Genomic DNA, 18484 nt, shown 5'->3' with positions numbered 1-18484 from the left:
AGAGATGGGACCTAGGTGGCCCACGGGACTCTGGTGACGCAGTGTATTGTACAGGGTTGTTGATCCTCTGATACAACGCTGGTGTTTTGTGGATAGGGGAGACGGATACCACATTACATCAACGTAGGTTCATACTGTCATCATATATAGTCTTTTGGATTTGGTCCAAAGTCTTACAGTGTTGTGTGTAACACACAGTCTCGAAAAACCTGGCCTTCAGTGAAGACAGAATCAGTCATCAAGCATTCTTACTCTGAATATGCAGGAATCTCCATCCTTTTTTGGTATAGCCTTAGCATGCTTCCAACCCTACAGCTAGAGGTAAGAGACGACATATCAAGTTACACCATTCTGTCGTAAACAAGCCACGTACTTTTCAATACTTGTAGTTGCCGTACGAAATACAACTGTTTGTATCACAGGGTCTTGTCCCTGTCTTTACACTCAGTGAGATAAAGCTTCAAATCGTGTCCATCTCACATTTTTATTGTTAATTGCCAGGGTCCGGTTGTCCAAAAACACGTTACATTTTAATCCTCTCAATGCTACTGTTGAACCAATTCGACAGGAGAGCAGCATAATGACATCCCCAAATAATTATTCAACAAGTGGGATTTACGTGTCATTTGACTTATGTATGGAATGCATTAATTCTCAGCTTTCTAAATATATAATATTCAATTAGTTTGTGTACCTTAAAACGAAACTCCCGCGAATTAAAAGTATGTTCGCCAAAATTCTCGGCACACAGACGCAACTAACGGCCATTGTTGACTTCAGGCACATCACGTCGAGTGGTACCCAGTCTAATATTTTCTTCATAATGAAATATTTTTGTTATTTGGTGAAGATAAAACACTGAAATTTCCCATTTTCTAAAAATTAGTAACTTTCGGTTTAATTATTTATAAACAAAAACAATCTCAATGTTACAATGACGAACAGGAACGATCATGGCAACGGCGGTAAACAAACAACTCCAATGTGCCATCCTTTTGATAGATCCAACTATTTCGCTGAAGTTAATTACATGGTCTGATTAGGTAAATGTTATTGTCTTTGTAAGAAAACTATCATATTTATCAAGTGTATAATGATTTTGTTGGATGAACCTTCCGACACTGACATTGTTGACAGCCGTAGGTGACGCGTAAGGGCGTGTCCAAACTCGCGGTTTGTTTAGGTGACAAGACACGAAGGATGTTTGACAATACGCGTTCATAAGCAGAATCTGAACTCAAAAACATTCAAAGAAAACGGCTCAATACCTAATCAATACAGATCAGAAAACATTATCCCAATATTTGTAATTGTACCCACCTTTGATGAAACCGAAAGCACGTACGGCAAGGCACTCATGGGGGTAAAATAGGCACTAGTTGGGAAACGACCATTGATACATTTTCTAAATTGATTCAAATTCCCGTAAAATCCAAAATATATAATAGAATTAAGTTTATATTTACCTTCAATTTCGTTACTTTAAGCTGTTTTCAACAGCAGTTGGCATTTTTTGCTTGCGTTGTATATTTTGTCCCTCAATATTGCCGCCGGTGCGTAGATCTTTATTTTCACAAAGTCGAAGTCGTAAGGGATCTCGCTTTCGCTGATTTTCGAATAATTTTCTGACACGGGGAGATATTATAAAATGTCAGTATGTCATAACAATAACATACTATTGTTATGTGTCTATCGCCACAAGAAGGACAATTCTGGTGATTGAAGATGTCATGCATGAATTCTTTTTTCCTTTCACAGAAACGGATGAAACCAGATGTCGTGTAAGAATGTGATGTAAATGGATTTATTAAAGATTGGAATGACGGGATACAAAAATAGTTATAGTCTGCGTGAATGTATTTCACTCAAAATCGGTATTTATTTTAGACATTAAAACTGCTAAGCAGCACATCTTTTGTTCTCCCAGCATTAGCAAAATTGAAATATGTCTGTTGCCTCAAACAGTTTTAATTCTACCTACTAGTTCTTCACATTGTTTGACGTGTGTCCATTTTCTCTAAAACAAATTACTGGTCAAGTGACCCAGTGCATTTAGCATTTAGAAGTTGCACTGGTGCAACCTAAAACTGCAAAATGTTATCTCATATGTATACCTACTTGCACCCTGTGCATGTTCATATTTTGCTGTTAAAAACAGACTTCATCTGGGAAACAGACTGATGACCCAAACTGGCTTGAAGCAATAATTACACTGACAGTGATAGCTAGAATTACCCTTGCTTTGATGTCAGCAAATTTTATGAAGTGTTATAAAATTATCATACCTGACCCAGAATAATATTTTGTAATGATGTTGTGAATCTGCAATATCAAAACCACAAGTAATAGATAATTATATACTGAACAGGAGGTGCAACCTGTTATTGTCTGAGGCATCAAGGTAATCATGTAAGGTGGCACCAGGGACAAATAGGTTTCCTTTCCCTGAATCAAGCCCTGCAATAAATGATTTTTGCTGTTCAGTTTGGAGCTAATTCATTGAGATTTCAATTTGGATCTTTTATTGCCATGTATATGTGACAATGAAAATATCAAATACATGCGGACCATAAACGAAAGAGTGCTCAGATTTTGGCATTTTTGTAATTCAAAGAAAACTGTTCTTGACATTTTTGGTTTTATCATGGCAGAGGCAATTTTACATACTGTAGTGAACAGAACTGTAACAGATACTGATACTGTAACAGATACTGATACTGTAACAGATACTGATACTGTAACAGATAATGATACTGTAACAGATACTGATACTGTAACAGAGCATGAGGCCTGTTGACTTTCATCAGAGACCATATAATTTATCACATGTATAGTGTCTCTGTTTTCATCATAAATAACATTTTCTGATAGATATACTGTTACCGCAACTGCATAAATGATACTAGCTGTTCGTTATTTAAAATAATTCACAAAACAAAGAGTTACTGTTAAAAAAAAAATTGTTCATCACCCATCTGTATTTCGGGTATATTTTAGTAAGATATTGTATAGAAACAAAATACACAAAATAATATGAAACATCTATATATATATTTTATGGTATAGGTGTAGTAAATAAGTATGTAAAATTGTTAGTTTTCCACTTCACCGATTTATTCAGGTTCCTTATATGAAACGCATTCCACTGTCAATCAAGTAATTCGAGTAAATTCAGAAAGAAATACATTATTTATATTTGCCTTGTCATTAACCTCTGTATGTTTGAAATTATCAGGATATTTTTAGATTATAATGTACATTTTTCTATCTAGTATTAATGTGCCAAATATTTTTTCTGTTGTCCCTTAATTAATGACACACCAACTGTTTAGCCTTATGCTAAAATTTATTCGGCAGACTAAAGATTAACGGACCGTTAACTAGTCTCAAACAGGGCCCGGTTGTTCAAAAACACGTTACATTTTAATGGACCGTTAACTAGTCTTTAACGGATCGTTAACGTTAGGGGAGCGAACATCTGTTTCTCAAGGCTCCGTTAACCTTGAGCGGCCCGTTAAGACCGTGTTAACTTAACGTAACGTAACCATTAGCATTAGTTCTAGATTTCGCTCCATGATGACAACGAGGCGTTCGCCATCTTGGTTTGATTGTTACCTCAGTGCTGAATTTATGGCTAAGAATGTCAGCATTTTCATGAAACACCGTCTGAATCACATTCTCATCTTCTACACTGTTTTGTTTTCTTCTTTTTCTGTACTGAGAATAAGGGGTCATTGAGGGGCTTGTGGTAGCGATGTCATTTTGACAGGGAATCATGGGACAGTGTGCAAGGAATGGGGGTAAAGGTTACGTTCTCAACAGACTGAACACAATAGGTGTTTAGAGTGTTAATGTTTTAAATAATATGACGTGTTTACATTTTATACTCAACACTGCTCATGAACTATACGACATGCGTTTAGTTAGATCGCCTACATCTGTTTAATAACTCAGTGTTTAAATTTTCAACAATGATAACTTGTATTGTAAGAGACAACTAAAACACACATAATGTGAAGAACCTGCTAGGTAAAATGAGTCATACCATTAGTTAACAGCCTTTTACAAAGACCTTTCAGCAAACAAGTTTCAATTTGCCGTTAACTAACTTTTTGTTAGCTATTTAAAGGGTCGCTAGTGTTTAACGGTGCTTTAAAATATTGGCGTTTTGAACAAAAGCATTTCTTAAGCATGAAAGATTCTGTGCCCAACTACTACCATGAATGTTGGTTGGTTGGTTGGTTTGGTGTTTAACGCCCCACTCAGCAATATTCCAGCTATACGGCGACAGACGAGAAGTTCCCTACATTTGCAGTCTGTAAATAATCGAGTCAGGACCAGACAGTGTACGCAATGGGGATACGATGAAAGGTGTCAACCAAGTCAGCGACCCTGACCACCCGGTCCAGTTAGTTGCCTCTTACGACAAGGAGGGTTGTTAAAGACTAATTCTAACCCCGATCTTCACGGCTATGTGGCATAAAAGATTTGGTGACGTCACTTCTTGTGATGACGAATAGGTCTACGGTATCCATCCCATAAGACTGGTGACGTCACTTCTTGTGATGACGAATGGGTCCAGGGTATCCATCACATTACACTGGTGACGTCACTTCCTGTGAATGAATGAATGAATGAATGTCTTTATTTCCTCCAGATAGGTCCGAAGATCCTCAAAACATCATGGCTATATAATTATATAATTAACAGAATACTCAACAAACATACACACACACATATATATATATACATAAACATACATAGCATATGGGAACATTTCCCCAAATATATACAGGTTATTAGCAGTCAGGTATTGGCTAGATTATTACCACAAGTAATTGAGAATATCTTTTAGTTTATACAGATACTTTGAGAATTCTAAAATAGTGAAATGCCTTGTTATGTCATCAATGTCATTGTTATTGGCCCCAAGAAAGAATGCCAGCATGTCATGCTCTTCCATCATCTCTATTTTGATATACATGTCAATATCAAGATTATCGATTAGAGTTGAGGAAAATACGTCTCTCTCTGAAAGCAGAGATACACAGTTTAGTATAACATGGTGATAGAAATCGTCAGCGAAGGTATTACATTTTTTACATTCTTTTGATAGTTTGCTTCCGGATTGAATCCTTATTACATATTGCAATTCTTCTATCAGTTCTGGATATAACAATACCATGCTGCATAACACATGAGGTGAAAGTGCTGTATGGATTTTAGAATATCTAGACAAGTCAGCTCTGCATGATAGTTTATATTTCCCAACTTCTTCCTCGTGGTTACTGATTTCATTTACTACAATCTTTCTCCACTTATGTTTCACCGGGAATTCTCCTGTGCAGATGTAGTCAAATACATAATGAAGTAAGTTATATTTCTTAGCTGTTGAAAGAAGTACTCCACATAAACTGTCTAAGTTCTTGGTATGAGAATAATAGAGTGAGGTAGATGCACAAAAGATTGTTTTACAGATTTGGACACATGATAAGTTACAGAGACGCCCAAGCAGCTGTAGTCTGCATTTATCTATGTAGCCGACCATGCTCCAGAGTCCTAGATCAGCAATGGTGGGGTCAGTAGGAGAGCGTTTATCAAAACCTTGTACAATCCTGGCAAAGTAGCGCTGAGTGCTTTCAGTTAGTTCAAGGTCTTTACCATGGAGATTGGGTAGTAAGTCACAGCCATAAAAACTCGTTGTTAATATCATTCTTTTCCATATCTTAATACTTGAATACTGATGCAAATCCCTACTGTTTAGACCAACAGAGAGGAGGGAATTAACAGTGCGCCTTCCTTTAGTACAGCTCTTCCAAATATATAGTTTAAAAGAAAGATTACTTTGGAGAAGAACACCCGCGTACTTTACACTATCAGATAGGGGTATGTCATGATCTCCAAGATGATAAGCATGCATACGCATTAGTTGCTTCTTTTTTTGAAACACCACAATGTTACTTTTTGATGCATTATAGGTTAATCGCCATTTGGATGCGTAATTAACAACTGTGTCTAAAGCTAGTTGTAGACTTTTAGGGCTGTAACTAATAAGTGTAGTATCATCAGCAAGTAGTACACATGGCAATCTAACGTTATATATACATATTCCAGTGTCTACCTGCCGGAGCTCAGTTATGAGGTCATTTATGTACACGAGAAATAACCAAGCTGAGATAACTCTACCCTGACCGATGCCTTGTTTAACAGCAAAGGCATCAGACTGTCCACCCTTATACTGGACGCAAGCATACATAGAAGTGTAGCAGTGACGTAGCAGAGACCACATTTTACCTCTTATACCCAGATGATAAAGTTTAACAAAGAGACCCGATTGCCATATTCGGTCAAAGGCCTTCTCGTTATCTAGGAATGCTGTGTAGATACATGACCCCCTATTAAGATAGGTTTGCACACATTCAATAAGGGTAAATAGCGACATGATAGCGCCATGTTCTTTCCTAAATCCAAATTGTAGCATATCGGGAAAATTGCAAGCATTTTGGGAGGTCCACGTTTCTAGTCTTTCTAGGAGAATTTTCTCAAAAAGTTTACTTAAACAAGATGTAAGCATAATACCTCTATAATTGGCCGGGTTTTGATTTATCCTTTTTACCCTTGTAGATGGGTATAATCACCCCGTGTCTATACGCAGCAGGTGTGACGTAAGTCTGAGAATAGAATTAAATAATAGTGCTAACTTCCCTACCAAAAGCTCACCACCAAACATCACATGCTCATTATTAATTTTGTCAGGGCCAGGCGATTTGTTTCTACTCAGTTTCTGTATATATCTTGTGATTTCGAGAGCGGATATGTCTGCACAGAGTATATTATCAACCCATGAATTAGTTTCATTGCTGGAGTCTAATTTGACAATTTCACGGTCAATTCGATGTTTGAAATCTTGATCAAATTGGTCACAATCGTACGGTTTTGCTAAATCTGCATAGTATCTACCCATAGCTGACAGATGTCAGTGGGAGATGATGCACTGAAGTTATCATACACAAGTTTATCAACTCCGATTTTGTGCTTACGTAGCTTTCGCACAGACTTATAAAACGTATTCACATCGGTCTCACAGGTAGTTTCTAGGTCCGAGTACAGATTCTTAGTATAGGCCCGCTTTGACTGTTTATGGCGGCGGCGGAATTCTCGCTTGGCCTGCTTATATGATTTATATGAATCGAAATTACCCCCGTTGGCTTATCCTCGCACAACCATCGCCTCTTAGCAACGCGCATGTTAAAATGTTCGTTATGCAGCCCATCCTGCTTCCAGTAAGTTTTAAATGCGCTTTAAAATTACCTACTGGTAGAGACTGACTACTGGCTAATCATACATTCGCTTATGATTAATGGGTCCAGGATACCCATCACATTAGACTTGTGACGTCACTTCCTGTGATAATGAATGGATCCAGGGAATCCATCACATTAGACTGGTGACGTCACTTCCTGTAATGACGAATGGGTCCAGGGTATCCATTACTTTAGACTGGTGACGTCACTTCCCGTGATGATGAAAGGGTCCAGGGAATCCATCACATTAGACTGGTGACGTCACTTCCTGTAATGACGAATGGGTCCAGGGTATCCATTACTTTAGACTGGTGACGTCACTTCCCGTGATGATGAAAGGGTCCAGGGTATCCATCACATTAGACTGGTGACCTCACTTCCTGTAATAACGAATGGGTGTCGGGTATCCATTACATTAGACCGAGGACTTACCGCAAAAGATCATGAAGGATGATCCTCTTGACGTTCAACAGAAACTTTCCTGCACTTGATTCATTACACCAACAGGTAGACAATTGTCCATCACATGCGCTTCATTAGATTGTCCAATCTATATGACTGGAGACAGTATTAGAGGATGCCAGTGAGCCATATACTAAGGCCGGAAGGCGTAACATAACACGTGATCGAAATACGTAACACAGAACTTCATTGTAATAGTTACGTGTCACGTGAAACTGACGGAATAGTCACGTCAGATCTTGTTTACATGGACGTGAACCGGGGGAGTTGAAGATTTGTATGTCATTTCCTACAAGTTGATCGACCTACATTTGCCACAATATATTTGCAAGATTTCAAAATACAGTTCATAATTAAACTTACACAATTCCTCTCGGTGAGACGGCTACATTGAACCGGCTGGTCAGTCTTGTTACGCACCGTGTACAATCGTTGCTCATCCCCATTACAGGCCGGCGGGATGTGGTCGGAATGTTGTACATCACGGCGTGAAAGAACCAACAAGCAGACAAACTCACTGGTGGCCATATTATCGGTCTGACATATGGGGATCCCTGGTCCACGCTGGATCATTTACATACTGTAGCTTCAGTTGTGCTGACTTATCAGGACCCGGTTGTATCAAACTTTTTAATGAAGCATTAACGTGCCATTAAACGTTCATTAACTAATGTATCGTTAAATTCTGTTTACTAACGTTTTAATGACGTCGTGTTGTCATTAGGGCGTCATTAACTTAATGAAGGTCCTGGGGTATCATTAGAGCGTCATTAAACTTCCTGGAAAAGTGAACATTGCGCCAGAATTTTGTTTGCGCAGCACTGGATCTACCTACAGCTATAAAATGACACAGAAATGTAGAGTATTAAATGTCCCATCACATGGTATAAACTCAAGTGCAAATACTTCGGCAGTTTGAAAAGTAGACTCTGCTAAATGTTATCCCTAATTTTGTTATGCGTTAAAAACAGTAAATGTCCATGTTTTTTATCGTGCACTGATAAAAGTACTGTGCTACTATAATTTCAATTCGACATCTTTACTGAAAGTGTGAGTTAACAAAATTCTGCCTGATACCTGAACGAGATAGGTATGTATTAAAATAGTTTGCGTGCTTATGTATAACGTTAAACACTCAATCTTAAAAATGACTCGCAATAGGTGTTGAAAATGGATTTTCCTCTATGACGTCAAATGACTACAAAAAGGTCATACCCTTATAAAGATAAGGGGGCATCACTCCGCTGTGCTTAATACTAAGTGAATTTAACTCAGATCACTTGGAGAGAATTTGCTGTGAATAAGGACACTATATTTTCGTGATGTTTTGTTCACGGAATTATCGAACACAACGATACTCAAAACATTTGCGACAAACGCGCACCTGGCCAATGATTATACGCCATTGTTTTGTCTATAAAACAACATAAACAAGTTCAATTAACAAGACATTTCCTTTAAAAACGTGTGCATATATACATTTTACATAGGTTCAAAATACTAATTGTTGATAAGCGGATTTTAGTACTGAAAGTGTAATCCGCTTGTATTCTTATATTCAACCGACTTTAACCACAAATGTGTACAACAATGTTGACGTATGACATCACTACCGATGACCGATTTCTCATGAAATGGCGGCTTCGTGGATATGGGTGCCCACGATTTTACGAGGGAACCTTTGTCCATAAATGTATGATGTAAGTAATCAGAAACATTCTGACTATGTGCGTATTGTTATTTGTTTTTATTGTTGAAAAAGCCAGAAATGCCGATAATTGACTAATTGTCGTTCTCCATGATTTTGCGTTAGGCATGGCCGCTGCACAGAATTTCGTATTGATGTATCAAATTACTGTATTGTATCTGTTTTTAATTTTCTAGTTCTTGCTACGGTACTGCATATTCTAAAAATATTGAGCTCATGGTCATACGAATACACGAACTGATGTCTAAAAAATTGAGAAAATGCTGCACAGTATAAAATATGATTTTGCTTTGTTTACATTTCTACAAGCACTGTGTTACTGTATGAGTTCAACGTTTCGTTTTCACACCCAGTGTGTTTCGTTTTTTACTAGACACTTAGTTTTAGTGAGAAAGACCATTTGTAAGTTGATTCTAAAAGGGAATTCAGTGATGCATTTATCAGAACTGAATATGAAATATAAGTGATGTAATAGGCGTCCTATGACCGGCCTTAGCGAAACTTGACTTTGTACACACTATCCAAAATGGCGGAAAGTTTATTTTGGCGATCGTGTTCGTGTATTTTCTAAAACATCCCAACCGATTCTAGGTTTATTGGCGACGTTTCAGAATTATTGAGATTTGTTTCTTCACAGCAGATGAAATGTTTGTTTTGTACCGAGGTTTAGCCGTAAAGATGCCATTTTGACAGCCGACCGATAGTAACGCTTGCGTGTTTACGTCGCGGAATTGTGGGAAATATTTAGGGGAATCCCAGAATTTAATGAAAATATTTACGTAAGGACGTAATTAGATAATGATACGCTAATAAGTGTTTGATAAACCGTTTTTAATGTTGCTATTATCTAATGATGCATTAAGGATTTAATGTATCATTAGGGTTCAATGTTGACATTAGTTAATGAAGCAATGATACAACCGGATCCTGGATCTAAATTTTCAAAGCTCTCTTAGCGCTAAGATAGTCGTAAGTGTCATTCATTAACATTAACTTACGACTATCTTAGCGCTAAGAGAGCTTCGAAAATCTAGGCCCATGTGAATTTATCTACGGCCGACTTCGCGTGCGAACTCTTGTTCGACTTGAGAGTGTGAAGTGCGCATGTCTTGGCAGGTTACTCGCTCGAACTCACGTGGGTTGCTCTCTAGTCAACAAACATGGCGTCCTTTCGCACGTTTCACAGACTCTACATCCTGTTTAGCGATCTCATGGGTGACGATGAAGAAAACTATGCTCTATTTCTAAGTAAATTAAGACAGTGGGGCGTGGTCGCCAGCATACCTCGTTCTGTGCCAAAAGCAGTCGACTACACTGACATCTTTGCTGAATTATCCGTGAATGATGATTACTTTTCTGAGCATTTTCGTGTGAGTCGACACACATTTGACATTTTACTGGAATATATTGAACCGTCCATTTCAAGACACAACAGAGGAGGAAATCACCCTGTGCCACCAGAAAAGCAGCTGTATATTTTCTTATGGTATCTCAGTAATCTTTGTTCCATGAGAGAAGTGTCACAACTGTTCGATGTCTCAATGTCTACTGTACATAAAGTTGTAACCAATACTTCCAAAGTGATTGCATCATTGCAGAATCGTGTAAGTTGTCAAGTTACGTTTAAGTATTAACAATTAGCCCACCTACATTAAATATTAGTAGTTGCAGGAATCATTTAACTGATAATCATATCTTGGATAATTTAATCATGTGTATCATAATTATTTTTTGTGAGTTACATTGTCTTCCAGATTGAAATGAAATGCTACATTCTTGTATGAAACGAAAAGTGAAGAAACTACAATAAAGACATGCTAGAGAGCGATTTTCCAGCTATAAATTTCAGATTGTCCACCCACCACAAGCAACTGTTTTATCATATGTCGAAATGAATGTTGTAAAATGTTTAACTGTATGTATATTAATCCACTTTTAACAGATGATTAGATGGCCAGATGAGCAGAGAAGAGCTGAAATAGCAGCAACAGTGCAGCAGAACTCAGGTTTTCCAGGAGTCGTAGGCTTTCTCGATGGAACACACATCAGACTGTCATCTCCCATAGGACAGGACAGAGATTACTATAATCGTAAGGGTTATCCCTCTATGCAGCTGCAAGTGAGTACATACTATTGTCTTTGTTTCTTCTGCATCTGCTTGACTGTCCTGATATATATTGATGTGATATTATTAAAAATATTATCATACTTTTCTTTTTTTTGGCTCATTGGTAAGAACATGATCCACTAATGTCATGCTTCATGGAACTAAAACAGGGATGTTACTTTTGCTAGTCTGTTGACCCATCATTCAGTATGCACCTTTGTACACTATGTTACGTTACATTGCCCTGCAGCTGAAACATTGCTGAAAGACAAAGTTGTAGAAAATGTCTCATTTTAGAACAATTTTTCTTTCAGTTAGCTGTGGATCATGAACTGCAAATAATCAGTGCATATACAGGTTGGCCAGGATGCTGCCATGATGCCAGGGTTCTGCGCAATTCCATGATCTATCAAAAGGCTGAAAGAGGACAGCTTTTCAGTAATGCTCAACATCTTTTTGCTGACAATGCCTACCCTCTTAGAAACTGGCTTATCACACCTTTCAGATGTGTAGGAAACATCACACGTCAACAACGAAGATTCAACAAGAGATTCTCAGGTCAGCGACAAACAGTCGAAAGGGCTATAGGTCATCTAAAGGGCAGATTTAGAAGACTTCGAGAAATCCCATTTCACAACGCAGATGACGTCTGTCATATGATAATTGCAGCATGCGTTTGTCATAACATCTGTGTCCTTGCAGATGATGATGTTGAACACTTCATGGACAATGATGGATTACTGCATCCAAACAACTATCAAAAAACATTTACCAGAATGGTTACCATGGTGTAGCTAGACGATTGCAGTTAATGAGATATGTGTGATACTGATGAGGCTACTTTGGAGTTAATATGGATTGCATGTGAATAAAACATGCAAGCTTCTGTGATATAAATGTACCAAAAGAAATCTCAGCTACTTACACTTTCAAAAGCAGTAATTGAGTTATTGTGGTCTGAAATATGTACATTTTTTTTCATCTCTGCAATGTAATAGCTGAAATCATGTTCCAGTAATGGTTTCTTTAAGTAACTGAGGCTTAACTCTTTCCCTTTTCAGGGTCAGCAACTATTGCAGTCAAACCGTGTAGAAATATAAAATGCAAAGAAAATATTTCAGTTGTGTTTATTAACAAAAAGAGAAACAACTTTCCAAAGGAGTTCTCACAAAACTAATGCTTCTTTAACATTGTTATTTGTCATCAGTATATCACAACCATAATGACAGTACGTCCAGACAGGAACAATGTCAAAAATGACATATTTGGCACATCATAGAATCTCTGTTAAAAAGTCTAAAAAACAAAATAAGAAAAATAGCACCGCAGCATTCTAGCTTCCTGGTCTTCATTAAAACAAAGACTGCATATATTTCGTTTACATGAGCGAGTGAGATTTTCTTCTACACACAATTCACCAATATACCCAACTGAACCTTGTACTAGGACCATAACATTGGTTTTATATCCGTATCACAAACTACATGAAAGTTTCAGAACAATCGGTTAGACTGACTGACTCAGTTTGGTTTTATGCTGCTTTTAGCAATATTCCAGCTATATCACGGCGGGGGACACCAGAAATGGGCTTCAAACAATGTACCCATGTGGGGATTCGGGTCACGGGTCTTCGGCGTGACAAGCCAACGCTTTGACGACTAGGCTACCCCACCGCCCCCAATCAGTTGGAAGAGTTGCTTTCAGAACAAGTATCCCTTTAGGACTGATTGACATAATAAAACTTTGCAAACCAATTTAACAGAGGCAACATTTACTTTATAACTAAATCACCTCAGTCAATCTGTGAGTGAGAGAACAAGTAGTATCTGAGTATACACTACAGATGCTGAATCACTGCTCAGTTCTATGAACTCATAAAAACATGAAAACATAGTATTTTTATTATTAATAACCATCTGATATCACAGAAATGTGGAAATCACAGAACACTAAATATGATAACTGGATGGCATACATTTGCTAACAACTTCAAAAGAAAAAATGTATCTCTTATCCACTTCACTTTGTGGCAGATGAAAAACAAATAAATCAAAATCCTGTTACAGGTATTTAAGCCTTTCAATACGCTGAAGTGAACTGTGCAAGAATCAAGCTCTACACACTGTGAAATCGTTATCCACAGTTACATTAACCTGCACTGATATCACAGAAATGTGGAAATCACAGAACACTAAATATGATAACTGGATGGTATACATTTGCTAACAAACTCAAAAGCCAAATATATCTCTTATCCACTTCACTTTTTGGCAGATGAAAAGCAAATAAATTAAAATCCTGTTACAGGTATTTAAGCCTTTCAAGTCAATATGCTGTAGTGAACTCTACAAGAAACAAGTGTTGATATACTAGTAAAATCCAGAGTAACATTAAACCTGCAGAGTTCAATCTTGTTTGTAATGCAGGAATAAAACAAGTAAAACAAAACATGAACTCTAAATGCAACAGTTTGAACTTTTGAGTGCAGTAATCTCCATTTCACTCATTCTTAGTTACCATACATGTCTGTTCGACCTCTCTCTGATAAAGATCCAGCATTCTATCTAATTTAGTCATTTTCTCAGTAGTGTTGATGTCGGAGTTCTTGCTTCATTTCAGCATGCTGTTCCCTCATCAGCGCAATCATCTCCTCAGACCTTCTTTTCAAAGCTTTTCCACCTTTTTCGGTTTCTTCTCAGTTGAACTTTGATCCATCTCCTTCATTAAAGATGCATTTGGGTCTTTGTCAGTGTCTATTGTAACACCTGGTTTAGTGCCAGCCTTATTTCCATACATATTATCAAACGATGTTTTGTGTCGAAAATACTTGACTTCACTACCAGACGGCGCATCAATGATTTCTTTCCACTTTTCTTCAGAGAGAAGAATATTTGTTGAATGCCTGTTGTTGTGTAACTTTACAATTGATAGTTTCGAGTTCAGCCACAATCTCCTTCCACAAAGTAGAATGATTTCTAGTAGAAATGAAATCATCATTTCTCTCATGTCTGAGACAAACAAGGTATTCTTCTTCCTTGTCAGTCCAGAAGTGAAGGGCATTAGCCATAGAAGATGTACTTGGCACTTCTTCATCAACACGATGAATATCTGGGGTGCTGGACATTGTTGCGGGAGTATCCGAGGGTTGACTTGAATGTCTATCCAAAAGGCTTGTTAATATGGACTGCTTTACAGCTGATCTGAAACAATCATGGTTCCAGTGAAATCCTATATTATGTTTACCAACATTAACAACAAGAAGAACAAAAGAGCATCTAATCTTTGATTATTTTGAGAATGCAAGTCAAAAGTAATGGAAATATTACATTATATGACACATAGCATATATACTTCTCTTCAAAGGTTTAAACTTTTAAGGTTCAAACAGAATTTTTAGTTTAATCTCAAATGCTAATTAACAGTACATGTGGCAAAGATGGATGTTTAAACAATATTTACCTTCAAACAATAATATTTAATTAGCCGTACCTGTTGTAGCCTCAGTCAAAAGATCAGCAATATCTCTTGGACAAGGAATGCAGACATCTTTGCCTCCTTTCTTAACTAGGAGCTTTACTTGGCTGCTGAAGAAACAATGTAATCAGGTAAACATAACCTCTTCAGAAATAAATGACATTCTCTTGCACATACTTGTACATGTTTCCCGAGATATGTAACTTTAAAATATGAACCGAAAATGATGAGCGAGTGTTATAGGTTTCATGTAAGCATCAATCTCTGAGCGAAATGGGTACAGTTAATCAAATTTTGTGTATGCCTGACCAAAATTCAAACCCCTGCCACCAGGGCTACAAGATTAGTGCTCTAACCATTCTCCTATGAATCAAACCAACATTTACAAGGCTAACATTGTCAGATACAGTATTCTTACCACCTTTGCAATGCATGACAATTTTTATATTCCTAAAACTATTCTTGAACATAAACCCCCAACATTTGTTCTTATTTCCAGGTAACCCTGCAGACAGTTCATACTGTCCTAGTGGAAGTAGACATGGTGGTGGTGTGTTAAAGAAATTCACCTATTCTTTTCAGACATTTTTCAGGCACAGGCAGTGCAAGTAATGTCTAACTGCTCGCCGGTCAACACCAGTTCAATTTCAAACTCTTCACAGGCTGGATGGAAGACAAAGCCACAGTGATGACACCTTTAAGAGGACCCTGGTGAACAGAAGCAAATGGGAGTAATCATTTCCTATTCCAAACAAACAAAATATGTTTAGCTAGCACATCAATGAGCTCCTGAGTGAATGAGTGAACTAATACATAATATGGGGCTTTTAGCAATTGTTCAGTTATACTGTAATTGTACACTGAGGTAGTAACAGCCCCAGCCCCCTACACATAACACACACACACGCACACAAAAGAAAAGAAAGAAACAAAACAAAAACAAACAGAAAAATAGCAAAAGCAGATAATTATAGCTGAAATAAATGTCAAGGTACAGAAATTTATTCTTTCTGGTGTCCAAATTTGAACACTTTTGAATTCTCTGTTTTACAATATCAGCATATCAATATCCCAAAATATATTATCAACTTACTTATATTCAGCATCAATAAATATGGGTGATTTTTAGCTGCTTCCTGGGTGTCAAGGTGTGTTAATGCTATTTCGTGTGGGCTGCTCTGTGACAAATGTAACAGGTCCAACGATGAATTCGGTGTTGAACAGAGGCGTGTTCCTCTCTATTGTCTGACATCTGTAACATATAATGAAACATTCATTCACGCGAATAATGGTATGTGTGCGCTCAAATGACCTACAAGGGACTTTAGACCTATAATAAAATTTATAGATAGCAATGGATTTTACATACACGTGCACCAAATGCGGTGAAATTTGTCGTGACAATTTTTGTACTATATACATGTTGTGGCTTTTTTGGCAAGAACTGCATATTAAAACATCCTTTAAAATTGTCATGGATAATTCAACATCACTATTTCATTTCGAATTCATTTCATTTTTGTCAGAAACTGTCTGTAAAATTGTACTTGCCGCTACTTTGCCGCCATCTTGGATCCAGAGCAACCCACGCCTTGCCGCAGGTCGAGCTATAGATCGGATGTGACGTCATTATGGTTCAACCAAACTGAGTTCGTTCTGTGTATAGATCGACCCTAGTCGCCACTGGTCTCGCGCGAAGTCAGCCTACATGTAGGCCACATATTCTGACGTCATCAACCACGTCATATGACGTCATTAACCGTGAATAAGGATGTAAACTAACAAGACGAATGAAGCATTATTGATGAGATATATTCTGACGATGAGTTTCTGTGTGAACCTTAGAGATTAGTGTTGCGGATGCTGAAGTTTTTCATCGGTGACGGGACCTTTCAGCGTCACACCGTGGACTCATTGTAAGTATGTCGGCACATGATGATTAAATGAATAGTTAAGGATTAACTTTCTGTTTGCTCAAGGAGTCAGTATTGGTCATAAAACTCAGCACCATGACTCTTTATAAGGATGCAGTGTCAGGCACCACACTCAGCTCCATAACCCAGCACATGTAGTCAGTGTCAGGCTCCACACACAGCTCCATAACTCAGCACATGTAGTCAGTGTCAGGCTCCACACTCAGCTCCATAACCCAGCACATGTAGTCAGTGTCAGGTTCCACACTCAGCTCCTTAACTCAGCACATGTAGTCAGTGTCAGGCTCCACACTCAGCTCCATAACCCAGCACATGTAGTCAGTGTCAGGCTCCACACTCAGCTCCATAACCCAGCACATGTAGTCAGTGTCAGGCTCCACACACAGCTCCATAACCAGCACATGTAGTCAGTGTCAGGCTCCACACACAGCTCCATAACTCAGCACATGTAGTCAGTGTCAGGCTCCACACTCAGCTCCATAACCTAGCACATGTAGGCAGTGTCAAGCTCCACACACAGCTATATAAACCCAGCACATGTAGTCAGCGTCAGGCTCCACACTCAGCTCCATAACCCAGCACATGTAGTCAGTGTCAGGCTCCACACTCTGCTCCATAACTCAGCACATGTAGTCAGCGTCAGGCTCCACACTCAGCTCCATAACCCAGCACATGTAGTCAGTGTCAGGCTCCACACTCTGCTCCATAACCCAGCACATGTAGTCAGCGTCAGGCTCCACACTCAGCTCCATAACTCAGCACATGTAGTCAGTGTCAGGCTCCACAATCAGCTCCATAACCCAGCACACGTAAGCAGTGTCATGTTCCACACACAGCTATATAACCCAGCACATGTAGTCAGCGTCAGGCTCCACACTCAGCTCCATAACCCAGCACATGTAGTCAGTGTCAGGCTCGACACTCAGCTCCATAACCCAGCACATATAGTCAGTGTCAGGCTCCACACACAGCTATATAACCCAGCACATGTAGTCAGCGTCAGGCTCCACACTCAGCTCCATAACCCAGCACATGTAGTTAGTGTCAGGCTCCACAATCAGCTCCATAACCCAGCACATGTAAGCAGTGTCAAGTTCCACACACAGCTATATAACCCAGCACATGTAGTCAGCGTCAGGCTCCACACTCAGCTCCATAACCCAGCACATGTAGTCAGTGTCAGGCTCCACACACAGCTATATAACCGAGCACATGTAGTCAGCGTCAGGCTCCACACTCAGCTCCCTAACCCAGCACATGTAGTCAGTGTAAGGCTCCACACACAGCTATATAACCCAGCACATGTAGTCAGTGTCAGGCTCCACACACAGCTATATAACCAAGCACATGTAGTCAGTGTCAGGCTCCACACACAGCTATATAACCCAGCACATATAGTCAGTGTCAGGCTCCACACACAGCTATATAACCAAGCACACATAGCCGGTGTCAGGCTCCACACACAGCAATATAACCCAGCACATATAGTCAGTGT

The 18484-nt window shown here is 38.6% G+C and overlaps 1 protein-coding gene and 1 long non-coding RNA gene across 2 annotated transcripts; one reads left to right on the top strand and one right to left on the bottom strand.

The window, feature by feature from the left end:
• The first annotated feature begins 10634 nt into the window (after positions 1–10634).
• On the top strand, positions 10635–12568 carry LOC124275941 (putative nuclease HARBI1). Its single transcript, XM_046711645.1, has 3 exons — positions 10635–11078; positions 11417–11593; positions 11896–12568. The coding sequence occupies exons 1-3, from the start codon at positions 10635–10637 to the stop codon at positions 12373–12375; spliced, it is 1101 nt and encodes a 366-aa protein (XP_046567601.1). The 3' UTR covers positions 12376–12568.
• A 2510-nt stretch (positions 12569–15078) lies between these two features.
• LOC124275927 lies at positions 15079–16234 on the bottom strand. Its single transcript, XR_006898381.1, has 3 exons — positions 16149–16234; positions 15625–15763; positions 15079–15165 (listed from the first exon to the last, which is right to left on the bottom strand). It is a non-coding gene; the product is annotated as an uncharacterized LOC124275927 (long non-coding RNA).
• Positions 16235–18484: the final 2250 nt, after the last annotated feature.

Source organism: Haliotis rubra, unplaced genomic scaffold, assembly GCF_003918875.1.
Source record: "Haliotis rubra isolate DU_JTF1 unplaced genomic scaffold, ASM391887v1 Scf204, whole genome shotgun sequence".
Taxonomy (NCBI): domain Eukaryota; kingdom Metazoa; phylum Mollusca; class Gastropoda; order Lepetellida; family Haliotidae; genus Haliotis; species Haliotis rubra.
Note: the sequence above shows the minus strand (reverse complement) of the source record. Positions and strands in the feature narration are given on the sequence as shown.

Bases quoted from the DNA above. Each gene is read 5' to 3' on its own strand.
- LOC124275941 (XM_046711645.1), top strand. From the start codon at position 10,635: ATGGCGTCCTTTCGCACGTTTCACAGACTCTACATCCTGTTTAGCGAT. The intron at 11,079-11,416 runs GTAAGTTGTCAA...CACTTTTAACAG, and splicing joins TTGCATCATTGCAGAATCGT to ATGATTAGATGGCCAGATGA. The intron at 11,594-11,895 runs GTGAGTACATAC...TTTTTCTTTCAG, and splicing joins ATCCCTCTATGCAGCTGCAA to TTAGCTGTGGATCATGAACT.